This window comes from Torulaspora delbrueckii, chromosome 8, assembly GCF_000243375.1.
Source record: "Torulaspora delbrueckii CBS 1146 chromosome 8, complete genome".
Taxonomy (NCBI): Eukaryota; Fungi; Ascomycota; class Saccharomycetes; order Saccharomycetales; family Saccharomycetaceae; genus Torulaspora; species Torulaspora delbrueckii.
This window is the reverse complement of record NC_016508.1, coordinates 342,271-368,199: the sequence shown is the minus strand read 5'-3', so window position 1 is coordinate 368,199 and position 25,929 is coordinate 342,271. Positions and strand designations below refer to the sequence as shown.

Sequence of the window (25,929 nt, the reverse complement as noted above, 5' to 3'; positions counted from 1 at the left end):
AAAGGAACAGTCTCTATACCTGATATTTTTATCTAATGACTAAAGAGAGATCAACCAGTGGTTGGTAAACCGATCTTAACTTTGAAAGAGTCGTAAATGAGCCATTGGAAACTGGTCAAAGTACCAATCATCACGATTCTTACCATTAGACCATTCCACAAACCATTGAATCCGATGACTTTGTAAATCCTTTTGGAAGCATCCATCATAGATTCACCACTTTTCCTCTCACTGTTGATCTTGGAAACCATCACATCTGCAGGGTGCGAAACGATGGCACACAAGATACCTGCCAAATAACCACCAGTGAAACTAACTGAGATCTGTTGCAATGGGGACATTTCGCTCTTTGGGGTGGGCAGTTTGGCATAGATCGCCTGTACGATCTTTTCAAAAGAAGTAAACTTCACCATAGTGTAAGGAATCTGTCTAAACCATAGAGGAACAATTCCCTTGTAAAAACCCTTCAAACCCTCAGTGGAATAGACTTTCGACAACCCTTGGAACACATTGTTACAGAAAGGAGGTACTGTTGTTTGTTGTCTAACCTTAATGGCTTCAAAAGGACAAAGCATGATATCGGCAATGAATTCAGCGGTGGCAGAAGCAGCCAAATACACACCAGTAGTGTAACGAGAGGCCAATTCGGGACTTAGCACATTGTTCGAGTAAAAATGCTTGAAAAATTCGTACCCACCATATTTACCAGCACCTTGTAACGAGTAACCGATAGCTGTGGCACCGAACCCTGTGAAAACTTTACCAAACCCTTCATTACGAATAATTGTCTTCCAACCGTCCACATTCGACTTGTACAACTTAGGGTTCACCTGTAAACGACATTTCACCAGATCCAGAGGTGTAACAGCCGAATGGGTGGGTCCACAGGCGATCACCCCACCCAGGATACATGCTGAGTAAAACTCGTTGGTATATAGTTGTATCTTATGGTCAGACTTCGACATCTTGTATGGTAGCGAACCAATGGCTCGAACTCTTATCAGTAGCGATTCAACGGTTTATATACTCGAGAACGTCCTTTTGCTCTAAACGCATCCCTTGAGCCATTTAAATTGCACCGACCCGATCGGACTCTTCTTTGGCATTAAGCTGACTTTTATAGGCTTTGAAACGACTTTTTAGAACAACTAACCATGTATTATCATCATATTATTATACTGTACTATACTATATTATTACTATCATTATTATTATTAATTATTGGAGCCAGTATAAATTAAACTTTCAAAAAATCACCTTGCACATAGAATCATAAACGTAAAACAGTTGAGATTAAGGGCCCAACACCTCCTAACACCATGCTTATTGTAAGCAGGGCACATCTGACTTATACCTATTCATCACACTCTTATGAGCCGAGATGTAAAAGACGAAAAGACAGGTAAATACGCTTAAAAAAACTTGGATATCTTGCATTGTGTAATGGATGAGCTGATTGATCTTTAACTCGTTGGATCCATCGGCAAATGAACAATGGACATATCAAATCGACATTCGTGCACTTTATATATCTGTCAATTCAGCGAGTTACAAAGTGGGAGATGCAATTTTAGCGCTCCGAAGGAGCCACTGCACAGGATGTTTCCTTCCTTTGTTACTCGGAGACTTGCATTGAAATTAACAAGCGATGCTATGTTCCTACGTATTATTCATCAATAACAACGGCTTTTCCGCGAAGAGGAAACCATAATAAACAGGTTTCGATTCTATCGGATACAACAACAAAAAGCGCGCGCATCAATCAGAGAAACATTACAGGGACATGGAATGTGCTCCGCGAGCATCTTGTCGGTTTGTCCATTAGATTACCTAGTAGGATCAATTGGAAACCTCCTTGCGTGGCAACGGAATGTGCGTGAATATCTTTTCATTCGGTCGTATCGGCTAGCTAGCTAGTTAATTAGGTTGTAGCGAACGGATTGTGAAAACCGTCGAGAATGCAGTCGAGCTTGTAGTTTGCTCCCTCGTTGTTATCCCAGTACTCCTGTCGCTGGAAGTCGTTTCTGGCAACATAGTGTATGCAGAACTCTAACTTTGCGCGTGAGTCTGTTCTGCTGAGGTCGTCTATGATGAATTTGAAGACGTCCATATTCGTTCCCGGAAGGATTCCGTCGCCGTCGCTCACGTAGACGCACTCGACTTCGCGAGTGGTTTGCCAAGCATTCCAGGTATACTTGATTACAACTCGTTTGTCGAAAAATATGTTCTTAACGAGCACCCGGCCGATGATGAGTCTTGTTCCGTGTGAATCGCTTCTGAGCTGCGTTTGTTCATCTGAACCCTTGCGCGTGCAGAGCGTTAGGTCCTGTAGAAAGCACTTCTTGCCCCTTGATAAGTTGATGAATATGTTCAATTTCAAGGCCTTAGGGTTGTTGTTGCTTAGGATCGGGAAGTTCACATTGTAGAGACCCACAACACGTTGCTTGCCGTTTACTTGACCGTTTGTTACATTAGAACTGCTGTTGCTCTTGTGTGCTATATGTGGTCTGAGTAGTACGTTGTTTGTGTTGATCTTGTTTGTGGTTTGATCTTTCCAGAGATCATTGAAGCGTTTGCTCTTTCTCAAGTTTCTTGGACTCTTGGTCTTTGGCTCGCTGTCCATAGTCAAGCGATCGATCCCCATCGATAGGAATCCCTCCTCGGGATCATCGTATAGGCTTCTGACAGGTTTATGCTGATAACTTATATCCTCGGTTTCGTCATTGGGTTTCGTTCCCACATCGATGGGGCTTTCATCCTCACAGAAATACTTAACTGGCGTTTTCTGGTCAAAATGAACACTCTTACTTCTCTGTAATCTTCCAGGTTGTACATTCGAGAAATCCTTGTTCTCGCTGCTGATGTAAGGGGAAGTGGGCAGCGATTTGGACCTCATCTTAAGTGAGCTCTTGAGTATTTCCCCAGACTTCTTGTAAACCGGTGGGAAAGGCAATTGCTCGTCACTGTACAAGTTCCCATTGGACCCTTGACGCCTCGTAGGCGAATATCCACCTCCATAGGTTTCCGTGGACAACTTCTTATTCAAATTCGTATTCTTCAAAATTTCTTCATCAGGGAACAGATTGGTCTTCATCTGTGACACCCTCTGTGGTTTATGCATGAAATTCAATGAATTGATTGACGATATGTTATTAGCCTTAACCCTTCTCTCCATCAAGTTTGGGGCCGAGGCCATCTCACCGTCCTTCATCGACCGTCGGAGTTCTTCATTCCCATCCTCGTTATGACTACCTACCTTTATGTACATTGGCTACCACTACCAGCTATCCAAACTACTTATACCTGACCGAATAACAATCAACCATCGGTTGACCAATACAACACACTTTTTATAATATAAAATGTCAGCTATACCCGCACGGTGAAAAAGTATCATGATGTCTGACTCAGGAACGAGACACTTCTCAACCACATCGCGTAAAATTCTCCATAGAGCCCTGTCGTTAGTCAACATTGGTACTGATCGTGATGATGAGCAGCACTTGGACAACGGGAATGCTGGCAGAGCCTATTCCCACCCTGAAAAGGCTCTACTTTCCTGTTGTAGGGCGAGGGATTGAGGATTGGCAGATCTCCTGATGGGGCGCTCCTTTGTTGAATTTAACTCCCTGTTTGGCATTCAGCGGACAGTCGGCCTCAGATTTGGTACCCCTGCTGCTCGTTATTTTACTGCCTTTAAACTGCTTGTTGCAGCCTCATCACTTTGGGATGATCTATGTAATATCAAAGTTATATCTCTTAACGTACCCCATCTCATCGCCAGTGAAGAACTCCGAATCTCCGATGCCTACACATGCTATTGGTGATACCTTGTGGGGCGATTGGTCATTTACCGACTCACGAGGCTCTTGTAAGCTCTTGCCCTGAAACGTGTGGATACACTTTCCGCTTTGTAAGTCCCAAAGCTTAACTTTACCGTCATGCGATCCACTTACGATACGAAAATTATCCGCAGCGATGTCCCAAACGCCCTCGACGTGGCCGAACTGGGTCCTGACGCACTTCCCTGTCCTGATATCCCACATCTTGATTGTGTTGTCAAGGGAACAGGAGAGTAGATGGGTTGGATATGGTAGATCTTCTTTGAGAACATCCTGGTCCTCTTCTGTGTCCTCTTCTTGTGTAGACCGGTTGATTTGTCTGTCATCAACTACTAGGTTGTCTATATCGACGATTGTCAATGGGATGACTTTCTGAACCTGTCCTACGTGGCCGCGAAACACTCGTAGGCATGCGTTTGTTCTTATATCCCACATTCGTATCGTTGTATCGTCACTGCAACTAAAGCATAGGAAAGATTTGGGATGCAATTTAACACAATTAACCCATTCGGTATGTCCTCTAAGCGAGTAGCACGTTCGCGACTCTACATGCCACACTTTAACTGTCTTGTCTGCGCTCCCGCTTACTATAATCTTCTTGTAAGAGTCCACACTCAATACACTGTCGGTGTGCCCACGGTAAGTTGATATGCATTCACCGGTGATATAGTTCCACACTCGGATCGTCTTATCCAATGAACCAGTGACAAGTTTCTGTTCATCGAAATGCAATGCCTTCACACCGTCACCGTGTCTTGAGAGTCGTCTGATCAATCTACCACTGCAAAGGTCCCATATGGCCACCGTTGAGTCGTATGATCCTGTGAAAAGTAATCTAGAACTGAATTGTAACGTCAAAACCCCATCCATATGCCCCTTGAACTCCTGTATCTCGCAGTGGCCCTTTCTCCAATTACACTCTACTTTAAATCTATCACGATAGATAACCTTCCAGGGTGTAGCTCCCGAGATGTTTGTATTATCCTTTGCTGCACATTGCGGGATCTTGGCACCAGTGATAACCTCTGAGCAGCCAGACTGTTTTTGTGGAAACCTTGCACGCTTCATATGTAGCAGCGGTAAACCCCAACCACAGTTGGGACATTTCCTATCGATGTGTTGTTCACACATTCGGTACCAAACGCGATCATCATCTGCCATAGTCTTCCATCGACGGCATACCTTGGCCGCACTGCAAAGAGACTGACAATCCAGGTAGCACAATATCTTGAGCGATATCTCCTGGGGTAAAATGCCAATGAAATCGATCTTTATCATATTTTGTACTTGGGAAGCCACGTACGAAAGTTGTGGGAAACAACTTGCCGTAAGCAATCCATCCAACATAAGCTTCCTCAGCCTATCGTTACTCTTGGCAAACGTGGACAGAATATGATGCATCTCTTCTCGTTCTTCTTTCGGCAGTTGTGTAATCCGATCGTTGATATTTTTGAATCGTTTCAAGTCCTGCTTATAACATGCCGTATTGGTCGGTGAAGACTGGATATCTGGATTATGCCTATAACAGAATCTCTGCAAGTTGAACATCGGCAGTTCTGCCGAGCCGCTCTTTACCACTTTGTGCACTCCATCAACGCTCTCCTCAGTTTTCCTCTTCTTGGACTCACTCATCTCCTCAACTCCCATAGTCCTCAAGCTCTCAATGTAGCCTCCTCTGGTCTTTTCAAGTATATATACTGTTGACCTCAAAGGTGATCAATTTTCAGTCATATGTTTTGATGAAAAAACGGTCTTATAAGGCATCAAGCCACAGTAAGGCATCGCCAAGATTGAGTCACATGGAGCCGCATTAAGCTTCAGAAAGGCTCAATCGAGATGAGTGGCTACGTGTTGTTAATTATGTATAGTCTATAGAGTTGGTGGGTTGGCTGATGGGGGCTAGACACGACAGTTGGAGATCTCGAAGACCATGATGTCTTCTGCGCCGTTCTTCTTAAGCTCATCCATGACTGCGCCCTTCTTGGACCTCTCAACCATGGAAGACACGCAGACCCAGCCCTCATCGTCGATCCTGGAGATCGTTGGGGCTCTTCTGCCGGGGGTGATGGGCAGCAGTTGCGCGAGTTGACCCTCTGGTGCATTATAGTTACAACAGACGTACTTTTGTGCGGTCATGACACCTTCGATTCTCGATTTAAGAGTGGCGATCAGTTCTGGGTCGCTCTTTGGGTTTTTACTCTCGATCAGGTAGGCACTGGTCTCGAGAACAGTGGCGATATCGGTAAGACCTGCAGCACGCATGGTTTCGCCACTCTCAACCAGGTCAACAATCGCATCTGCGATCCCTAGAGCACATGAAGCTTCGACTGAACCTCCAACGTATCTTATATTGGTGGTCATCTTGTCCACAGTGGTGCCTTCCAATTCGGCGAAATATTTAGAGGTCAAATTGGTGAAACTAGAGACGATGGTCTTACCAATTAGTTGTTTTGGATCACGGATATCACCTTTCTCGGGAACTTGGACTTGTAATTTACAATTACCAAACTGTAAATCAATTGGCAATTCAACGTCCATATCAGCCTCACGAACTTGGTCTACACCGGTAATACCCAAATCACATTTACCTTCACCAACGAACATGGGGATATCTGCTGCTGGCAAAAAGATCAATGCCACTGGTAAATTGGTTGATAGTGCAATATCCAACCTTTGTGATCTGTGAAATTTAATATCAGAACCTTTCAAAATCGATACACATTTCTCATAAAGACGTCCTTTCTTTGGAATTGCAAAAAGCAATCTATCTGTTAAATGGTTAACTAGATCCATTCTTATCACGGTCTAAAACGAGTGTATAAATGATTTAAAAGACTCAATTACTAGAGTTTGTTCGCTTAAATTTTCAATATTTCAGTGATTCTTGAAAATTTTTTCAGATTATTATCGATATGATAGCGACAACTTGTGTGACACATGCAATTACTTATCGAAAACGACCATCCTAACGTTGGTTAACAATTTATATACAACTTGCGAGTGGTGAAACATGGATGGAAGAGACAATTGACGCCATTGGAAGCCCAATAGTGTGAATATGCTTAGAATTTAGTCATAGTCGCGAGAGATGGCCTCCACGTGATGGACTAGCAACCAAATGGGAAATTACGCAGCCAGTAAGACCGATGCAAACAGCAGGCCATCGAATGGTTGCAACGCATACAAGAATTGTTGTTTTCGACATTGAGTTTTACTGTCAAAGGTTGAAAGAGTGCTGAGGATGAAGTTTGGAGATCACTTGAGGGAATCGGCTGTACCGGAATGGAAAGATAAGTATATTGATTATCGATTGGGTAAGAAAAAACTGAAGGTTTTCCAAAAGAATTTGGAACAGCAAGTTTCTGATGGGTTGTCTAATTATGGGAGTTCTTCAGGTACGGTAAATGCTCCTTTCTCTCTTTCGGATCAGAGTGCCAGATTGAGACGTAATGAAAGTTCTTCTACAAGTTTGAGCAAAGGTTACAATGTGCTACAGAAGAAGTCTATTCAGGATTTTATACAACATTGGCTTATTGGTGAAGAACTCATGAAATGTAACGATTTTTATTCGTGGTTGTTAGAGGAATCTAGAAGGAAATTTGTTATTTTGGAGGATCAATTGAAATGTTATCATAATCACGTAAATTCTGAAACTGTGTCTCCAGCGGATGAATTCCAGGACAGTGCCAGCCAGTATAAGAAGCCAGCGTATGGGAGTATTTCTCATTTTTCAGATAATGCAAAGGAAGTGGTAGGGTTGGCTAAGAATTTGGAAAAGTTCCTACGTCGACACGATCTGGTTCCATCATGGCCTAAAGGGTTGTCCGATGTAAAGGCTAAGATGCTGAGTGCCCAGACGGGTAAGGAAACGTTTGGACGTACTTCGTTGGCTGTCAACGTTCATCAGGCTGAGCGTTTGCTTAGCGATGCATTGATTGGATACTATCAATATCTCCAACTGGTTAAAACATATAGAGACATGAATGTTACTGGGTTTCGTAAAATGGTCAAAAAATTCGATAAGACGTGTAAAACGAAAGAGCTGCCGGCTTTCATGGTCTACGCTAGAGAAAATTCGCCGTTGTTCCGCCATGTCAATGCCTCTGTGCAATTAATGGCACAGAAGATGAAACAAACGGCTAGCGCGCAAGCAGTGGGTAAATTGAAAGTGGCAAACGACACTGATGACCCATTGATTTGGTGGGAAAATAATGTCACACAGTGGTATACTAAAGATTTGACAAGATCCGACTCGGCTCAAAAGAGACATAACCAAAGGCTGAAGAAGTTGGCCATTCAATATACGTTGAATGAGCAAATGATTCATAGGAATAATAGAGCGATAAGTCAGATGTTCTTCTCTGGGATTGGATTGGGTATATCTATCGCTTTTATCGTGTACACACTGTACCTATCATTTGTCGCTCCAGCTGACTCCAATATGCGCACAATTTTGTTTCCGTTGTGGAGTGGTTGGTACATGGTCTGGCTAAGTGGATTGTTGTTTCTATCAGACTGTTTTGTTTGGCACAGGATGGGTATCAATTACAGATTTATCATGTTGGGAGAAATGCAGGCAAAAAATGGTACACAGCTGTTCAACAATGATTTTGCAACAAGTGCTATCTCTTTAAAGCTTTACTTTCTCACATTTTTTGTCGCTTCATGCGCTATTTGTGCATTGATGAGTTTCCACTGGGATGTATTGACGCCGTATGGTTTCATATATCTTGGAGTCGTCATTCTGTTATTTCTTTGTCCAAACAATATCATACCATACTTCGATAAGTTGGTCGATGCCAGGAAATGGATACTTGCCACTGTAGTGCGGCTTGTATTCTCTGGATTTTATCCAGTGGAGTTTGGTGATTTCTTCATTGGTGATATTATTTGCTCCTTAACTTACTCAATGTCGGACATAGCGATGTTTTTCTGCTACTACTCCTCTGAGCCAGGTTATTTATGTGGTTCTTCGCATTCGAAAGCAATTGGTGTATTATCATGTTTGCCAAATTACTGGAGAATGTTGCAATGTTTGCGAAGATTTGGAGATTCAGGTGACTGGTTCCCACATTTATTGAATGCTTTCAAGTACGGATTTGGGGTAGCTTACTACGCTGCCTTGTGTGCTTACAGAATTTCGACTCATAAGGATGAAGTGCGTAAGCCATTTATAATCCTTGCGACTTTCAATTCAGTGGCGACTGCTGTTTGGGATATTGTGATGGACTGGTCTTTACTTCAAACATGCGGTCACAATTGGTTGTTGAGAAACGATCTTTATTTGGCTGGTAAGCGTGATTGGAGAACCGGTAAGTACTCATTCAAAGGTAAAATTATATATTACCTTGCCATGGTCTGGGATATCATTATTAGATTTCAGTGGATTGTTTACGCAGTGGCACCCCAAACCATCCAGCAAAGCGCAATAACATCATTCGTCCTCGCAGTGACTGAAGTTCTGCGTAGATTCGTCTGGATCATCTTTCGTGTTGAAAACGAACACGTCGCCAACGTCCATTTATTCAAGGTTACGGGTGAATCACCTTTACCATACCCCGTCCTCAGAACAGATAGTGAACTTGATTCTCTCAAGGACAGAAGCTCAAGTTCAATTTCTTTGTCGCAAATGTACACTAACATGGAAGAGCCTATTGCTGCCTATCACTCACTGCTCCGTAGACAGACAGGTCTCTTCGACAGTCTTTCCAGATCCATCCCATGGGCTCATGCTAGTGATTTCCAAAGACCTCGCACATACTCCTCAAATCAAGTCTCGAATCACGATAGTGATAGCGAAAGTGAAATGGAAAGCATCGTTTGAAATTCTATATGCATTATTAACGCTGATATATACTTTTATCAGAATCGAAAAGTGTTGTTCTTTTAAATTGACTAACATTTGCCAGTCCTTGAATGTACAAGTGTAGTCAATTCCTTGATTCATACCGTAGCGAACTCCTGAACTTTTGCGTAACTAGGGGGGTTCAGCTTACGATGAATGGCTTTGGCAGCCCATACCGGGAACACTGAGATTGCCAAAATGAATATAGTTGCACCCAAAAACATCAATTTTGTCATGTACTTCAAATCGAAATAGTCTCCCAGGAATGGTACCGATATAATGTAAAGAAGTAAAGTTGACATTTCAGTAATAACCATGACTTTATTCCATGTATTGATTTCCAGAGCAACCATGACCAGCTCGTTCATTACCAAAGCGCTAAAGCTGATGGCTACCATTTTGTTAAAGTCTTGAGGATCTAGACTTGTGAATTCTTGAGATGATCCTTGGATCACAAGGCCTTGGAACAGTGATAGAGCTACCCAAACAAGGAACGTTTTATAAGACAGACTCTTGCCCTCCGTCAAATCTTTATAAAGCTCAGGGTAGGTTTTTGTCAGAGGCTTATCTATATCATGATCCAATGTCAGAGAGAAAACGGGCGCCATAGTGTAACAGGTTGCGTACCCAACCATCAACCATCCCTGGTACAAAGCGATGGGCTCGAAGCTGGAGCATATTGAATAAACCGCTTGACAGATGGCAATGATTAGCCCTCTGTGCATCACAAACTGGGCCAACTTGGCTGACCTTTTGTATGAGTTTCTTCCATGCCATAAAAGTAGCTCAGTTAGATGACAAAACTGTGTAATCGAGAAATCAGCTGCCAAAGAAGCCTGTTTACCTTCTTTTCCGACAATACCCACACCGACGTCAGCACTTTGAATCATAGAAACGTCGTTACCACCGTCACCGATACAACAGACTCTTTTACCGGTCAATTCGCGAATAACAAGTGCAACATCAGCTTTTTGTTGAGGTGTGCACCTACAAGCAATAACTGCGGGAACGCTTGCTGCCACTTCAAAGAACTCTTTTCTGTAATATTGCAGATACATTCCCAATGATTCTCCGTCGATTATCAGGCACGAATTCTTATTAATTCTCAGATACTCTAATTTATCCAAAGCGCCGTGAGGATCATGCTGTTTAGTTATCGTATGCACGTATTGTCCTCTAGAAATAAGCTTAGCACTTATTGACACGCAGCGCGCTGTTTCGACTTTATCACCAGTCAACATCCATATCTTAATCCCAGCATTTCTCAGTAATTCGATAGATGCCTTGACATCCTTCTGTAGCTTGTCTTCCACACCAGTAAGTCCCAATAGTTCCAAATTTCTTTCCAAATACTCACTGACCACATTGCTGATCTGCTCGTCTCTATTAAGCATCGAGACTGATGCTTCTTCGTATTTCTTTTTAAACTCCTCGTATGATTTATGTGTAAGCTGTTTGCGACCGATGACCAAGGTACGCAAACCCTCACGGGCCATGTTTCCTGTCTCTTCTTCCAGCCAATCATTCCTTTCAACAATCTTAGCCATGACGGTATCGGCACCTTTTTCCAAGAACCAGTACTCATTCTTTTGCTTATCATGTACAATTATACCCATACGCTTGGTATCCGAATTGAAGGGGAAGACCTGTAGAATATCGTAATTCAGTGTCGTTCCTGAATGCTCATGAAGTAAACTTATAGAGTGGCGGTCTCTCTTGAAAAGAGATAGACCAACCGACTCAGTGAATTTGACTATAGCAATCTCATCCGGAGAAGCTGCTTGATACATCAGACCTTCATCTTCAAACGTAGGAGTCACATTGTGGCAAAGTGCCAAAGTAACAACCATATCACGTACTCTAGTACTTATGTCACGTCTCGATGTCGATGGTGGTGCTGACGAATCTAATGTTTGAATATAGTCGGAGACGATATCGATAGTTTCTGCTGTGTACGACACTGTCCCAAGGTGAATTTTTCTCAGTTGCATGTCATTCTGCGTCAAAGTTCCTGTTTTGTCACTGAGAAGATATTCAATGCGACCCAAATCTTCTGGAATTGTACTGGTTCTAACGACTGTCTCTGGAATAGCATCGTCATGTTCGATCTGGTAAGCATATACCGATTTTGCCAGATCTAAGTTCACCCTAAGCGAAACTGGAATGATCGTAGAGAACAAGATGAGGTACCTCAATATATCGACATACCAATCTGCATTTTGGATGCCACCAAAAGCTACTAGCGAGATGGAAAGAAGGAAAACACAGGCACAAAGTATTTTTGAAATGCTGTTGATCTCTAGCTCAAGTAAACCTGTTTTCACTTTCGGCGTTGTGGTGTTCATCGCCTGTCTTGTATCCGCCCCAGTATATACAACACATGCAATGCAATAACCGCTTGAAGCGAGCACTGTATTTGCCCAAAGGGTATTATCTACCGATAGAGGGTTTGAGGAAGAGCTTTTGTAAGTCACTTTACCCAAGAACCTATGGATGGATTTTTCTGGAGCAGAAGCAGTGATACTGATTTTGTTCAGTAGGTCATCTTGTGATAGATTTTGTGTTAGAGGACATGCTATTCTCAGTTTCCAATCTGTCTCACCATCAAGCTGATCGGTTTTGATGAAGGCTTCACCGGAAGGTTCACTTGACTGTAGTAATATACAATCGGCAGGAATACGTGCACCCTTGTGCATCTTAATTAGATCCCCAACTTTTAAATCTTTGCTTGGTACCAACTGGGACTTGTTTATTATAGCGTAAAGTTCGTTATTAGATTCACTGTCGCGCCTTCTTCTCTGTATGTCATCCATTGCCTCCTTCAACATAGTCACCGTTAAGACAAAGGCTAGGGGAAGCACGTAGGAAGATAGATAACCTATCCTCAATGCCGGAATAGCTTGTGACAATGCTACTGCCAGAAAGTATAAATTGAAGAAAAACTTGAACTGCTCATACAATAAAGTGGGCACAAAGGTGATTGCATTATATTTGGCATTTGAGATCTCATTACTAGGATACTTGTTTCGATCATAAGTTGGTGTTGTATCGGGGTGGATCTCTCTATCGATGTGACTGTCATTAAGCTCAATTCCTGAGGTTGATCGGTACTTACTAAGCCTAGATTGTCCATTGAATAGAGATCTTAATTTTGCCCACAATCCATTAGCATTCCTATAATCGGTAGAATAGTTGTGAATTTGATTTCGGTTTCCAGAGCCAGAGTTCCGTGAACCGTCTAGTAGAGGTCTTGAATCAGTGGTAGAATGTTTTCGTATGGCTGCAGCAGTTCCTTCATTTTCGTTCATCGTTCTCATTTCAAAGCTTTCAATTGAGCTTCGAGAGTCCCAACTATGATCTGGTCCACCGCTATGGTTAAGGTCGTTGATCTGTAAATTATCTAGAGCTGCGTCAAGGGAATCGTCGAACTGTAAGTCAAAGGAATCTTTACTCTTATTCTTCTGTCGCGATGCTGAATCAAATTTATTTGCTATACTGGATCCAGGTACCGCTGGATATGACATCTGTTCTGGAATGTACCTGTGCTTGTGTAGAATCTCCTACCCAGCTTGCAAGCAGATGTTTCGATCAGATCACGGATTTAGTGCTGCGACTAGTTCAAACAGAGGAGGAAAGAGGAATTCTGATAAATTCCCTTCAATATAGATGCTTTGTTGTAACTTGCTGGTACCAATGAAGGCTTAGCGAGTCTAATTTGATTAGAAGTTGATTAGCACGTAACCATCAAAGGTTACTCTAATAGTGAATCTCTCAAGCTCGAATCGTCTGCAGCGACTCACATAGTCAAGTGATGATGAAAGATCAATTACTATTACAATACAAGAGGTATAATGGCGTACTGGGGCACTCTGGCCTTTGGGAACCTGTGGTCGTAATAATTTTTGTTCTCCCGGGCTGAAACGCTCAAATTTGTAAATACCCAGATCAGTAGCCAGCTGAATTCCCAATTATATGGGATTAACGAGGCGTAAATCAATACCTCATCGAGGTAATGAGGACAGCATACTATTTGGAAGAGTCCCTCTGTTGGCAAGGAATATTTCACCAATCTTGATAAAATTCGGTGGTTCTTGTATTGATCCCAGGAGGCAAAACAAAATATAAGAAATGGCACTGGTTTTAGTGCTGAAGATACAGCACCTTGGTGCAGCTTTATATTGATCATTAGGTTGAGCACTGAGTAGAACCATATACCAACGACATAATGTGACCAATGCATTCTGGAAGTTGGAGTATATTTGGAAACGTAAGTAGTTTCGTATGCCCGACGAACTGAATGGAATAGTATTAGCCAAGCAATTGGAGAGCCATGATAACTGTATAAATTTATCATGGACAAAAATGTTGATAAGTAGTAAAAATGGGCAAAACGACCTTTTGGAACCGTTGCGTAGAACAGCCTTTGCCACAATGGTGCATCTTTTCTGTGTGGGTTGTCTGGTACAAAAGTCTTTCCATATTGCAAGAGCTCCGGTAAAAGATAATTGGCCACTGCCACTGAGCTTAAACCAACAAGGAAAGTTAGTCTGTAACCTATAATTACGTACCTTGAAATTGAATCTTCAGCATCCATCTATTGGTTTTCTTGACTTTCAAGTTGTGCTAAAAAAACTCTAATTAACTGAAATCATTGACGTTATTTATTATGTTACAGATGGCTAAAGTATGGCAGAATCTAATTATTTTAGAATCTTAGTTATTGAAGGAGCAAATATTAAAGTTCGTTAACGGCCGATGTATTTCAACTCTAGAGGTCTTATGATGTTGTAAACGACGAATGCAAAACCGGCACCGAGTTCAAAACCAATGTCACCACCGAATTCTCCAATCTTGCGGCCAAGTTCACCGACCCAGTAAGTTTGGCACATACCGACAGCAACACCTACTGCACCAACAAATAGTGCACAACAACCTGCAATACCAATCGGTAGTTTATCCCATTTGTCCCATTCCTCAATGTTATAGCCTTTGAAACCACGTCTGTAAATGAAGTGCTCACTCAAAGAGATAGCAGTGTAAATGGCTAGGTAGTAACCAATGGAGTTCATAAAGTTGGACATGAAACTCTCGAATTTATAGTAAGCTGGGATAGCAATGGCAATAGTAGCACCATTACCTAGTAAAGTCCACACAATTCTTGGAACTTTGGAAAATGGTTCCCATGTAGCTTGAGCTGATAGAGCAATGGTATACATGTTTGGAATGTTGTTAGCGATAGTGGACAAAGCCAACAGAACACAACAAAATTGACCAAATCCATGCAAAGATTCTGGCACCAAGATGGCAAAAGTTAAACCACCAACGGAGTCGCTTTCATAGTATTGGTTCCATAGTGGATTGTTCATAGTCGCTCTAGCGGACGCAGCACCCAAGATCATAGTAAAGAACAATGGGAAGGCCAAACCGAACACCAAGGAGAAGAAAATCTTGTATTTGTTCATGTTTCTTGGCATGTAAACGGTGTAATCAGCTGCATATGTAGTCCAACCAGTAGCAAAACCGTAGACAGCAGAACCGAAAGAAAGAACACCACCAGCGGTAGTAGGACCAGAAGTCCATTCACCGTTGGAGAAGGAGCCGTTCTTGGCCAAACAGGCAATGATGACTAGGAAGACAGCGAAATTTGGTACCCAGGACCATTTCTCGTAAGCATGAATAATACGATAGCCAAAGAAAGTGATCATAACTGTACCACCGACAATGATCAGGACACCGGCCCAAGGAGGACACTGATGACTCCCCGGGTTAATCATATTCAGCAATTGAGCCGAAGCAATGGTATTAACAACTGCCCAACCGACACACGCCACAACATTAATCAGTGCGAAAACTCTGGCGGTCAAATTCCCAAGCAGGAAACGAGACAAGATCATCTGTCTTAAACCAAACTCTGCACCGAACACAGAGAAGAAAGCAATTGATAGTAAACCCAAGATACTAAAGAAAACAATAACCAAAACGCAAGTACCAAAATTCAGTTCAAAGATCAATGGACCCAAAGTACCCAAAGCATAAGCTGCAATCACCATATTTGCCGAAAACCACATAGAAGCAGCATTTATAACAGAATCATCAGTTTTCTCTTCATCAGTAACTGGTTCAATACCTTTAGTCTCTGCATTCAGTTTCACTGCAATTCTGCTCAAGAACGATAGTTGCGTTACTTCAGCAGTACCACCAACAAACTGATCATCCTCATCATTTTCAGAGTAAGCTTCAGTTGTAACAGCTTTCTTCTCAGCCTGTTGAATCTCCCATCTAGATGAAGAAGACTGAGAATGAGTCAAGCCCTTCTCGAAATCCTGTATTTCAATATCTTCTTTACCAGGCATTGACATCCTAACTTGAATTTCTCTCAGAACAGTAAAATACTCTCTTGAATGAGAATACAAGACTTGAGCCCCACAGACTTAATATATAGAACAAATCTACAAAACAAGATAACAATTAATCATTATCTATCAAAAAAATTATATTCTTTCTTTCTTCATCAGTTCTTATCTCGTTAGCTGTCAAGATTTCACTACTAGAACTGGAGTGATGAGCATCTCGAGAAAGAATAGAAAGGGCCAAAAGAAACGATCTCTCGAATGCCCAGCCTCAAACTGGAGCCGTGGCAACTTTGATAGGAGTTTGACACTTTCGGCTGGATAGGACCTTGCCGAAGATAGATTGTCAGGTGGTTGGCCTCTTCACGTGAGATACAACAGCATGATTTAATATATGATTATATATGACTAAACCGATTAGTTCTTCTTGCTGGACTTCTTGGACTTGGAAGCATCCTTCTTGGCAGCTTCGGTTTGCTCCTTAACGACCTTCTTAACGATCTTTTGTTCTTCGATCAAGAAAGCTCTAACGATTCTTTCCTTGACACAGTTGGCACATCTGGAACCACCGTAAGCTCTGGAAACGGTCTTGTGGGTCTTGGATAGAGTAGCGTATTGTCTTGGTCTAGCGGTAGCAATACCTTGTAGAGCTGCACCACAGTCACCACACTTTGGTCTGGAAGCTAGCTTCTTGACGTGTTGGGCACGCAAGATACCACCTGGGGTCTTAACAACCTTGATCTTGTTGGAACGGGTGTTGTCTAATCAAAAGTTAGTACATGAGTCTTTGGCAATTTGTAAATTTGTCGAATTGGTAAAATCTTCCTGGGGATATAATTCGTAGGTAGGTTATAACATACATGGATTTCTTCTTCTGTAAGTAACACGTTGAGCCATCTTTGGTTGTTCTTGCTATCTTCCGGTTCCTAATTCAATGCTAAACAGTCAGTTTAAGATATTGATACTTTTCACTGTATACATTCCAAAGGTGGTGAACTGGAATGGGTAGAGGGAAGAGCTAGCTAGGCGGACGTTTCCGTCTAGCCTAGAGGGTAAACCAGAAGGAGAGTAGCCAGGAGAGCCGAATTGCTCTGTCTAGAGAGAAACCGGCTCCGCCTAGAGAGAGAAGATCTCGACCTAGCTTACACGAGGAAGCTCCCGTCTAGGCTCGCGATGACGCAAAAAAAGTTGAACTGAAAAATTATTTTTCAAATAGCCCATACATCTGGTGACAAATATTTAAAATCTCTGCACCACGCTATTGACCACAATAAAACAATCACTGTTTTCTAAATAGCTATACTACTATTACTTCTATAGATGAGAAGCGGACTTCTCGTTCTCGGTAGCGATGACTTCCATCTCCAAATCAACGTTCAATGGCAAGGCTGCAACTGCAACACAGGATCTAGCTGGCTTGTGAGTGCTGAAGTACTTGGCGTAAACTTTGTTGAATTCGGCAAAGTTGTTGATGTCTGCAAGGAACACATTGACCTTGATGACTCTTTCAAAGGAAGAATCACTGGCTTCAAGGATGTTTCTAACGTTTTTGAAGACTTGCTCAGCTTTGTCGGCAATCGAACCTTCCACTGGCTTGTTTTCTGGAGTGTAGGGGATTTGACCAGAGACAAAGATCAAATTGTTGGCCTTCATGGCTTGGGAGTAAGAAGCGGCAGCTGGTGGGGCATTCTTGGTAGCGACTGGGGTTAGGGTAGCCATTTTTCTAGCAATTGGGGATCTAAGTAGGTTGTTTCTCAAGAACATCTCTTGGTTGTGTCTCCTATTAGGAGTCTTATTGAATATTTCATCTAATTTCTCAAGTGTGTGTAGTATGTAAGAGGTTGTCATGTGACTTTCCCGTATACTAATAAGGTTAAAGCATCAAGGCCATACAAGATACTTAAAAGAGCGCTAGAGACTAGGTGAGCAGCGATGAGTAGGGCTAGTAAAATTACTTTTGCCCTGTCGTGTGTCTTTACGGCCAGTACGGTGGTTGGAGTTCATATCGTGCAGGGATTAGAGCGTGATACTTTGCATCAGGGACCTATTAAGGATGCGCAACGAGTAGCAGCAAGGAAGCAGCAGAGGTTAGCTGCTGAGGCAGATCCCGAGAAGGAACGTCAAAAACTCGTTAATAGAAGTGAACATGAGTTGCAGCAGGAACTGCGGAAAAAATACGAGGCTGTTCAGCCGCTATCTGGGAAAGTTGTCACGAAGGATGGCGAAGCTATAGACGATGTGTAAATAATATTCAGAGCTTGTAAATAAGTGCGATGGGTAGCTAAATTATTCGGATTTTCTTGTCTCGGTTTTTTTAGGTGGTTGCGGTTTACGCTTCCCCAAGGTTAGTAGTCCGATGATTGTGGTGATGATGGTGAGAATAGCAGTGGAGGGACTGACGTGTGTTAAAATAAAATCAATAACCTGGTCGTAAAAGTTTGGCGATCCATCAAGTGTAGGTGGAGGTGATTGTGGTTTCTTAGCGCCGAGTCTGTGCTCGTTTTGCTTATCTTGTAGTGCTCTCTTAGCGGCGAAAGTGCTGTTCCCCAGGAACTCTGCCTCGTCGATGTGTTTACCGATGTAAATGTTGTCAATTAGTAAATTACTGGTACCACTCCAAAATTCAAAGACAATGGCGCCTATTTTATTTTCTAGTTTCGCTGGAGCTGAATCTTCAAAATAGTTTGGGTTTCTGATATTCTTAGCTTGCCAAACGCCCTGGTAGTTGGGGTTTTCAATCAATGGTGGTTCCCATGGACCTTTGTAGTTTGGATTATCAATCAAACTGGGTTCCCACTCGCCACATCCCGAGATCTCTCCGCAAGCAGGGTTTTCAATCATCGGTGCAATCCATTCTCCATCGTGCTCGTCATCCCACCATTCTGGTCTTTCACGGCTCGAGTCCGGTACTATCACAGGCATTGACTCATCCCAGTCCGCCGGTTTCTCTTCAATGTCATCTGGAATTAACAGAGGTTCCGACTCGTTCCAATCGTCTGGCTTCTTCACATTAGGATCAGGCACGAGTTTAAGGTCATCCCATTCAGTTGGTTTCTCCTCGTTTGGGTCTGGTATATATTTTGGTGGGTTAAATCCAGGTGAGAAAGCGCCTTCATCAAGAAGGCGTCCCGCTTTCGTAACAGATCCATCAACTCTGATTTCGTATTCACCAGTGGATCCCTTGAGTATTAAAGTGTACAAGTGAGCGATGGCTGTATCACTCAAGCTCGATAATGGTGCTTCTTTTAACAACTTTAGCTCGGGAGCCATTGAATAAGGGTTGGTCTTCTTGATTCCGAGATGAATTTCATCAGTGTATGGTGGACACATATCTGGTCCAAATAACAACTCTAGAATTGGAGAAGTACCTGCATACTCACGTAGCTCACTTGGAGAGACTTCAGGTAACAACTTCACGAAGGCACCTCCACATTTCAAGTCGTTCTGCAATTGAACTTCATATTGTACCACCAGATCTGAATCAGCAGTACATTCAATAGGTTGTGGCAGTACTCTTCCAATCATTGCTGCAACGCCAGAATTTTTTAAGGTCAATGCCCTATCGCCCTTTAAAGCTTTCAAATTGTATGGTTCTTGTACATCCCATTCTCCCTTATACCTTCTTGTAGACTCACCGGTAGATGGATCCTGACCAAGGGATTCTGAAACTATCCAACTCTCCTCTAATGGCCTCTTATCGTTGTAAGTTTGAAAGTCCTCCCAGAATGAGTCCTTACTCAAGGTCAAATCCCGAGAGTTGAAGTCAAGTGTTGGACCCTCGACATCTACGGCTAGTGCTAAGGACGCCAAAGCGCATGAGATCAGCCACATATTAACACTCTCAATCCTGTTTAGTTGTAGTAATTACTATTAAGACTGCGCGAAGGCAAATAACTATTATCCTTGTACATACCGATGAATACCCAGCTATACTATACAATCTACTAAACTTCAACGTCGTCTGTCAATACGCCAAACAAGTTACTGGCCTGGTTCCCATTCTCCGGTGCCGTCACTTCTTCCTCATCATCTATCATCGCATCCTCTTGATCCTTTACATCCTTCATATCCTTTGATTCACCGCTCGTCAGCACAGTTTCCTTCCTAATCTGTTCATTAATACTATCCCAACCGGACTTTCTGGCCGTTTGCACGTATTTGGCTCGCGATATAGATCTAGCGATCTTACCATCAAGTCTACTAGCCACATCCAATGCTCGTTGAAACCTTTCTTTCTCGCTCCCAACCGAAGTTTCACTCAACTTGCTCCTTAGCCCCTTCTTTCCCACACGGTGTTTCTTCTTTCTCTGTAATCTAGCCTCTAACAGTGCTTCATTCTTGGCAGCTGTTCTCGTCAGTATATTCGCCAGATCAGTTCTCTGAGCTCTAGGTACCTCTTCGAGCTGTTTTGACTCCGGAAGTTCGTCAGCACCACGTCTAGCCGCTCTTGAATGTTTCGATACCTTTCTTGCCATCACGAAATGCCTTGGATATTCTTATATACCTCTTCAAAACCACCGCATTATGGTGGTTTTACTTGAGATTTCAGCTCATCGCTTAATTTTTCACCAGTTTCGGGTAAGACGAGACTTTTTGAGAGAGGTCGACGGGGGCTGGCAGGGGCCGTTCTAGAACCTTTAAACTAATACCGATTAATTGTAATAAGGTTCAAGGATCTTGAGGAGATCCAGGTCTTCAGACAAGTGCTAAACGGTGGTTAAGTGTTGAGCGAGTTGCGATCTGCATTTATCAGCAGCGAAATTGATGTACAACGGTTCCAGCACTTCTACGGGAGCGATAAACATACCAAAGTGCGATCGGCGAACAAGTGTCTGCGATGAGAGTCCTGAGAATGGTGATTCGATTGTTACCAAAGTGGATAGTGGAGGAGCGAACAGAGTGCCGCAGCAACGCACTGGTGGCAGAGTTGTGACTACTGAAGAGGATGTTTGTAGTTCGCAGTCGTCTAGTTCGCCAAGAAGAAATCTTGTGGGGTTTTCTGTGCCACAACCACCTACGATGTTATCATCAATACGTCATTACAGGAGTGAAGATGAAGATGAAGACGATAGTGAGCATATAATAGATTCGGATGACTCATCATGGGTACGACCTTATGATCATGGTACAACAAGAACTGAACCGATCATGCCGGTAAGTCGGGATAAACCAAGCGAAGAAGTACTAGACATCGCCACATTCCCTACGGAGAAATTATTGGAGATGTTGACTGCGTTGTTGGATAAGATCATTAAGTCGAATGACAGATTGGCAAGTAGTAATCCAACGTTAAATCAAGAGAGAGAGTTAATGAATAACAATAACGTTTATTTAAACTCAGTACTGAGTTTTAGGGGGAAACATATTCCACAGATAAGTCTTGAGCACTATTTCCAAAGGATTCAGAAGTATTGCCCCACGACAAACGACGTATTTTTGTCGCTACTGGTTTATTTCGATAGAATCTCGAAGAGATGTAACAGTAATAATAATGATACTACTAACGATAATGATCTTCAATATGATATGCCGGCTAAGCAACAGCAGCAAACACAACAAACACAACAACAACAGGCATTTGTTATGGATTCACATAATATTCATAGGTTGCTCATTGCAGGGGTCACGGTGAGTACCAAATTTTTCAGCGATTTTTTTTACAGCAATTCCAGGTATGCTAGAGTCGGAGGTATATCATTACAGGAATTGAATCACTTGGAGTTACAGTTTCTTGTACTATGCGATTTTGAATTATTGATTTCTGTGAACGAATTACAAAGGTATGCAGATCTCCTATATAAATTTTGGCACAACTCTGCCATGGTGGAGACTGCAAGTCCCAGTGGGGAGACTTAAATAAATTTAAAAATTATTCCTGCCACCTTTCAAAGAGCAATGCTGTGTTTACACCACCGAACCCGAAACTATTACACATTGCAAAATGCAGCTCGTCGTCGCGCCGAGGCTGATTCTTGACAAAATCGATCCCGCTGAACTGGGTATCGAAATCATCACCTTTGGCGCCAGCGACCGTCTCCAGGTTTAGCGTGTGGGGAATTATCTGCTCTCTTAAAGCCATGATTGTGAATATACTTTCTACCGCACCTGCAGCTCCGAGAAGATGACCAATGGAACCCTTGTTACTCGAGACATAAAGTGGTTTCGTCCGATACTGTAAGAATGTACTCTTGATTGCGAGACTTTCTGCGCGATCGCCAAGTAGCGTAGAAGTGGCATGAGCATTGACGTAACCAACTTCACGATGGTCAACTTCCGAGAGAGCCATCTGCATTGCACGACGAGCACCATCACCATTTGGTGAAGGCGAAGTGATGTGATAAGCATCACTACTCAACCCGTAGCCTTTGACCTCTGCGATGATTGGCGCTTGGCGTTTCTTGGCACTTTCAAGCGATTCCAACACAACGATCCCAGCACCTTCACCCAGAACGAACCCTGATCTCTTGGCATCGAAAGGTCTTGATACACCATTTTCTGTATTAATACTCTTTGCTCGAATAAACCCTGCGAGACTCAACGGATTTATGCATGACTCACTGGCTCCAGCAACACAGATATCCTGCATACCTAGACGAATAAAGTTATAAGCATCCCCGATGGCATTATTACCCGTAGCGCACGCTGTAGATACACAGTGGGATGCGCCTCGTAGATTAAATTTGATAGACACATTCCCAGCAGCCATATTGGCGAGAATTCTTGGAACAAACAATGGAGAGACTTTCTTACCATTATTAAGTGTCTGAGTCGCTGAGCAAATGTCTTGAATAGAACCTATACCCGATCCGATGATACAACCGAACCTATCGAGATCCACCCCAGAAGTGACTGTCAGATCGTCCTCGAGTAAACGAGCACCCTTTAACGCTTCATGAGTAGCCAAGAGTGCCAACCTAGTAAAATTCGCACACCTTCTCCGATCCTGATCCGTAATCAAGCCCTCTGGTTCCACTGAGCCCTCAGGAATCTTACCTACGGTGACTGTCTTCGGTATAACATCTTTAAACTCGGTCTCATAATCAGCAAGCCCAGTGACAGGAACTATACCAGACTTGCCCTTGAGCAGGTTGGTCCATGATTCCCGCACAGAGTGACCCAACGGAGTCCTACAACCCAACCCAGTAATCACAACTCTCGACATGATCATCTGCAACCAAAGAACGTGAAAAATTTTGATCAGATTACCTCTTGATAATATTTTTAGTATACAATTATTTCTATGAAATTATGACTTTATTTCGTTATGCTGCTTACCATTTTAGCAAGTCGTCCTTGGCGTACAAGTAGTCCTTGAAGACAAATTCAACCTCATCGGTCTCGGCGTTGTAACCACCAACTTCAATGGACTCGTGGTTCTTGACAATGATATCACAACCCTTTTCGATCAAGAATTCCTTGTCAAAAGTAGTAGCGATACCGATGATCTTACAGCCAGCGGCCTTACCGGCAGCAATACCAGCTGGAGCATCTTCAAAGACAACAACCTTGCTCTTAGATGGGTCCTCCTTGTTGATTGGGAAACCTAGACCATCTCTACCCTTCAAGTATGGTTCTGGGTATGGCTTACCTTGCTTAACGTCATTGGCAGTGATGAAGTACTCTGGTCTCTTGATGTGCAAGATATCGAACCATTTACGAGCCATATCACGGGTACCAGAAGTAGCAACAGCCCATTTTTCCTTTGGCAAAGCGTTCAATTCACCACACAACTTAACAGCACCTGGAACCTCAATAGAGTGTTGACCGTATTTTTCTGGAATTTCACCTTCTAGCTTAGTAACGTAGTCCTCATCGGCGTAGTCTGGAGCAAACTTAGCGATAGCATCGTAAGTTCTCCAACCGTGAGAAATGTTGATAACGTGCTCAGCGTCAAAGTATGGCTTGTCCTTACCGAAATCTCTCCAGAAAGCAGCGATAGCTGGTTGAGAGATAATGATAGTACCATCGACGTCGAACAAAGCGGCGTTAACTTTCAAAGATAGTGGTTTGGTAGTCAAAGGCATTGTATATTTGAGTAGTTTTGATAAAATGATTGGGATTTATCCTTGATGATTTAAAAAATAAATAAAGAATTATAAGATCCATTTTCTACAATTGGACCCTTCTACACTTACTTATATATACGATTAATCGTAAAATTAATTGTAAAACTATCGATTAATTTACATTGAAAAAGAAAAAGTTACTACTAAACTAACCTACAATGTGTTCGTCATTGCCGATTATTATCTCAGTCAATAAGCAATCAACACTATACAACCTACCGAGTAGTGACTACTCAATACTATAGCTGTAAACTATGATGAGATTGTCCTGTCATGGTGTGGTCTCTCTGTTAGTCGCTTGATGGCCCAAAAAAAAGACCGGAAAAAAAGCATCGCTGAGCGTCGCCTAGTTTTTCCGTTACATCGTCGCATGACGTCTTGGCCCAAAAGAGGCCAATTAGTGGTCTCTCGGAAGACAGGAAGCCCAAAAAATAAATGAGATAATTACAGGAACCCCGATTAGAGACCCGGCCACGAGTGTTAGAGAAGAAAATAATAACGTCAGCGACTCAAATTCATGTCACTTAGAAGAATTAATTATAATAAAGCTGAGACAGCCCGACAAATCACTATCGTGTGACAACGACAAGGGCGACAGCGACTGGAACTATTTACTCTTTGAGGTCGGTTTGTTGCGGATGAGATAGTCAAGTAAGTAAGTAGTGGCCTGTTTCCTGAAGCTCGATATAGGTCCGTTCTTACCCGGCAACCCTTGAATCCACCCCATACTGATGCATTCGTGCATTATTCTTAGTTTAGGTAGCAGTTATAAGTATATAGAGAATTATACTCTTGCAAAGGACTCTGATATTACAAGGTGTGCAAGGATGAGTGATAGAGTTATATTCTTGCGTATAGATAATTTACCACCCGGTAAGACATGGAAACAGGTCAAATATCTGATCGGGGGCATTATTCACCATTCGAACGTGGTCAAAGTTAAGATGTTGCCTCTTATGTCGTCGATAGTACCCCCATTTATACCATTTCAAAGCTGTGTTGTGTCGTTGCGAGGAGGGTTGGATGGCAGCTCGTTGAACGAGCTGCTGGTTAGTCTGAATACTTTCCAGTGGGACTATTATAACCTATATGCGTATACATTGCCTCAGCCGATGGATATGGGTACTTCTGGTGAGGATCGTCGACGTTATTTGGGTCATTTTTCGCAGGGTTTTCAACCATCGGTACCGGAGTTGAAGAGTGCTTTGGCAGATGGGCTGGGGGCAGGTAACTCGCGCAGGTTGAGACAGATCTTCAATGAACGAAGCTTTAGGAAACAGATGACTGGCAGGGGTATGTGGCAGTTGCAATTAGACAATTTCCCGCCTTTTTTGAAACTGGATACGATGGAAACTCTGACTCCGGAGGACGATGAGGCTTTGCGGGAGAAGGGAGTACCGGAGTTGGAAATCGAACAGCCAGATAAGTTTGGAAGACTCCGGTGGACTGTACTAAAGGATTTTATCAAATTGAAATGCCCCAAGCTGTTGAACTTGGAAGACAAATCGATGGATGGGACAGAGAACAACACAAGGGAATTTTATGTTGGTGTTTATGAAGATGCAGAGGAACAGGTGCGATTGAAGATCTCAGGGGAAAGTAGGATTGTAAAGTCCACTGTATATAAGGCGATCGTTGGGTTTAATGATAAAGAATTGTGCGATTTATGCTTGGAGAGTTTGCAGGATCAGGAGTACTCATTGGGATACAGGCTAAAAGTAAGACATTTACCACCGTATGATGAACGGAATAATGGTATAACAGAGAATAATAATAATAATAATAATGAATAATTAATGCAGGGATATAGTAATAACAATAATGCG

General features: G+C 42.6%; 18 protein-coding genes across 18 annotated transcripts; 4 read left to right on the top strand and 14 right to left on the bottom strand.

Moving 5' to 3' along the window:
- Positions 1–50: 50 nt before the first annotated feature.
- On the bottom strand, positions 51–965 carry PIC2 (Cu/Pi carrier; the record flags this gene model as incomplete). Its single annotated transcript, XM_003683238.1, has 1 exon — positions 51–965. One exon carries the CDS (start codon positions 963–965, stop codon positions 51–53), a length of 915 nt encoding a protein of 304 aa, XP_003683286.1.
- Positions 966–1,323: 358 nt separating this feature from the next.
- TDEL0H02150 (uncharacterized protein) lies at positions 1,324–1,437 on the bottom strand (the record flags this gene model as incomplete). Its single annotated transcript, XM_003683237.1, has 1 exon — positions 1,324–1,437. The coding sequence occupies one exon, from the start codon at positions 1,435–1,437 to the stop codon at positions 1,324–1,326; it is 114 nt and encodes a 37-aa protein (XP_003683285.1).
- Positions 1,438–1,921: 484 nt separating this feature from the next.
- On the bottom strand, positions 1,922–3,268 carry TDEL0H02140 (CBM21 domain-containing protein; the record flags this gene model as incomplete). The annotated part of the gene is made up of 1 exon (XM_003683236.1): positions 1,922–3,268. One exon carries the CDS (start codon positions 3,266–3,268, stop codon positions 1,922–1,924), a length of 1,347 nt encoding a protein of 448 aa, XP_003683284.1.
- A 466-nt stretch (positions 3,269–3,734) lies between these two features.
- MET30 (ubiquitin-binding SDF ubiquitin ligase complex subunit MET30) lies at positions 3,735–5,489 on the bottom strand (the record flags this gene model as incomplete). The annotated part of the gene is made up of 1 exon (XM_003683235.1): positions 3,735–5,489. The coding sequence occupies one exon, from the start codon at positions 5,487–5,489 to the stop codon at positions 3,735–3,737; it is 1,755 nt and encodes a 584-aa protein (XP_003683283.1).
- Positions 5,490–5,741: 252 nt separating this feature from the next.
- Positions 5,742–6,635, bottom strand: HIS1 (ATP phosphoribosyltransferase; the record flags this gene model as incomplete). Its single annotated transcript, XM_003683234.1, has 1 exon — positions 5,742–6,635. One exon carries the CDS (start codon positions 6,633–6,635, stop codon positions 5,742–5,744), a length of 894 nt encoding a protein of 297 aa, XP_003683282.1.
- A 448-nt stretch (positions 6,636–7,083) lies between these two features.
- On the top strand, positions 7,084–9,666 carry SYG1 (Syg1p; the record flags this gene model as incomplete). The annotated part of the gene is made up of 1 exon (XM_003683233.1): positions 7,084–9,666. The coding sequence occupies one exon, from the start codon at positions 7,084–7,086 to the stop codon at positions 9,664–9,666; it is 2,583 nt and encodes an 860-aa protein (XP_003683281.1).
- A 119-nt stretch (positions 9,667–9,785) lies between these two features.
- Positions 9,786–13,211, bottom strand: NEO1 (aminophospholipid-translocating P4-type ATPase NEO1; the record flags this gene model as incomplete). Its single annotated transcript, XM_003683232.1, has 1 exon — positions 9,786–13,211. The coding sequence occupies one exon, from the start codon at positions 13,209–13,211 to the stop codon at positions 9,786–9,788; it is 3,426 nt and encodes a 1,141-aa protein (XP_003683280.1).
- Positions 13,212–13,519: 308 nt separating this feature from the next.
- On the bottom strand, positions 13,520–14,281 carry DFG10 (putative polyprenol reductase; the record flags this gene model as incomplete). Its single annotated transcript, XM_003683231.1, has 1 exon — positions 13,520–14,281. One exon carries the CDS (start codon positions 14,279–14,281, stop codon positions 13,520–13,522), a length of 762 nt encoding a protein of 253 aa, XP_003683279.1.
- A 151-nt stretch (positions 14,282–14,432) lies between these two features.
- Positions 14,433–16,046, bottom strand: FCY2 (purine-cytosine permease; the record flags this gene model as incomplete). Its single annotated transcript, XM_003683230.1, has 1 exon — positions 14,433–16,046. The coding sequence occupies one exon, from the start codon at positions 16,044–16,046 to the stop codon at positions 14,433–14,435; it is 1,614 nt and encodes a 537-aa protein (XP_003683278.1).
- A 408-nt stretch (positions 16,047–16,454) lies between these two features.
- Positions 16,455–16,934, bottom strand: TDEL0H02070 (60S ribosomal protein eL34; the record flags this gene model as incomplete). Its single annotated transcript, XM_003683229.1, has 2 exons — positions 16,455–16,798; positions 16,898–16,934. 2 exons carry the CDS (start codon positions 16,932–16,934, stop codon positions 16,455–16,457), a joined length of 381 nt encoding a protein of 126 aa, XP_003683277.1.
- A 417-nt stretch (positions 16,935–17,351) lies between these two features.
- On the bottom strand, positions 17,352–17,885 carry TDEL0H02060 (RidA family protein; the record flags this gene model as incomplete). Its single annotated transcript, XM_003683228.1, has 1 exon — positions 17,352–17,885. One exon carries the CDS (start codon positions 17,883–17,885, stop codon positions 17,352–17,354), a length of 534 nt encoding a protein of 177 aa, XP_003683276.1.
- Positions 17,886–17,969: 84 nt separating this feature from the next.
- On the top strand, positions 17,970–18,281 carry PET117 (Pet117p; the record flags this gene model as incomplete). The annotated part of the gene is made up of 1 exon (XM_003683227.1): positions 17,970–18,281. The coding sequence occupies one exon, from the start codon at positions 17,970–17,972 to the stop codon at positions 18,279–18,281; it is 312 nt and encodes a 103-aa protein (XP_003683275.1).
- Positions 18,282–18,323: 42 nt separating this feature from the next.
- CNE1 (calnexin) lies at positions 18,324–19,868 on the bottom strand (the record flags this gene model as incomplete). Its single annotated transcript, XM_003683226.1, has 1 exon — positions 18,324–19,868. One exon carries the CDS (start codon positions 19,866–19,868, stop codon positions 18,324–18,326), a length of 1,545 nt encoding a protein of 514 aa, XP_003683274.1.
- Positions 19,869–19,981: 113 nt separating this feature from the next.
- ECM1 (Ecm1p) lies at positions 19,982–20,512 on the bottom strand (the record flags this gene model as incomplete). Its single annotated transcript, XM_003683225.1, has 1 exon — positions 19,982–20,512. The coding sequence occupies one exon, from the start codon at positions 20,510–20,512 to the stop codon at positions 19,982–19,984; it is 531 nt and encodes a 176-aa protein (XP_003683273.1).
- A 289-nt stretch (positions 20,513–20,801) lies between these two features.
- Positions 20,802–21,893, top strand: PCL6 (Pcl6p; the record flags this gene model as incomplete). Its single annotated transcript, XM_003683224.1, has 1 exon — positions 20,802–21,893. One exon carries the CDS (start codon positions 20,802–20,804, stop codon positions 21,891–21,893), a length of 1,092 nt encoding a protein of 363 aa, XP_003683272.1.
- A 13-nt stretch (positions 21,894–21,906) lies between these two features.
- Positions 21,907–23,205, bottom strand: CEM1 (fatty acid synthase CEM1; the record flags this gene model as incomplete). The annotated part of the gene is made up of 1 exon (XM_003683223.1): positions 21,907–23,205. One exon carries the CDS (start codon positions 23,203–23,205, stop codon positions 21,907–21,909), a length of 1,299 nt encoding a protein of 432 aa, XP_003683271.1.
- A 103-nt stretch (positions 23,206–23,308) lies between these two features.
- TDEL0H02000 (HAD family hydrolase) lies at positions 23,309–24,061 on the bottom strand (the record flags this gene model as incomplete). Its single annotated transcript, XM_003683222.1, has 1 exon — positions 23,309–24,061. One exon carries the CDS (start codon positions 24,059–24,061, stop codon positions 23,309–23,311), a length of 753 nt encoding a protein of 250 aa, XP_003683270.1.
- Positions 24,062–24,834: 773 nt separating this feature from the next.
- Positions 24,835–25,896, top strand: TDEL0H01990 (uncharacterized protein; the record flags this gene model as incomplete). Its single annotated transcript, XM_003683221.1, has 1 exon — positions 24,835–25,896. One exon carries the CDS (start codon positions 24,835–24,837, stop codon positions 25,894–25,896), a length of 1,062 nt encoding a protein of 353 aa, XP_003683269.1.
- Between the last annotated feature and the right edge of the window lie 33 nt (positions 25,897–25,929).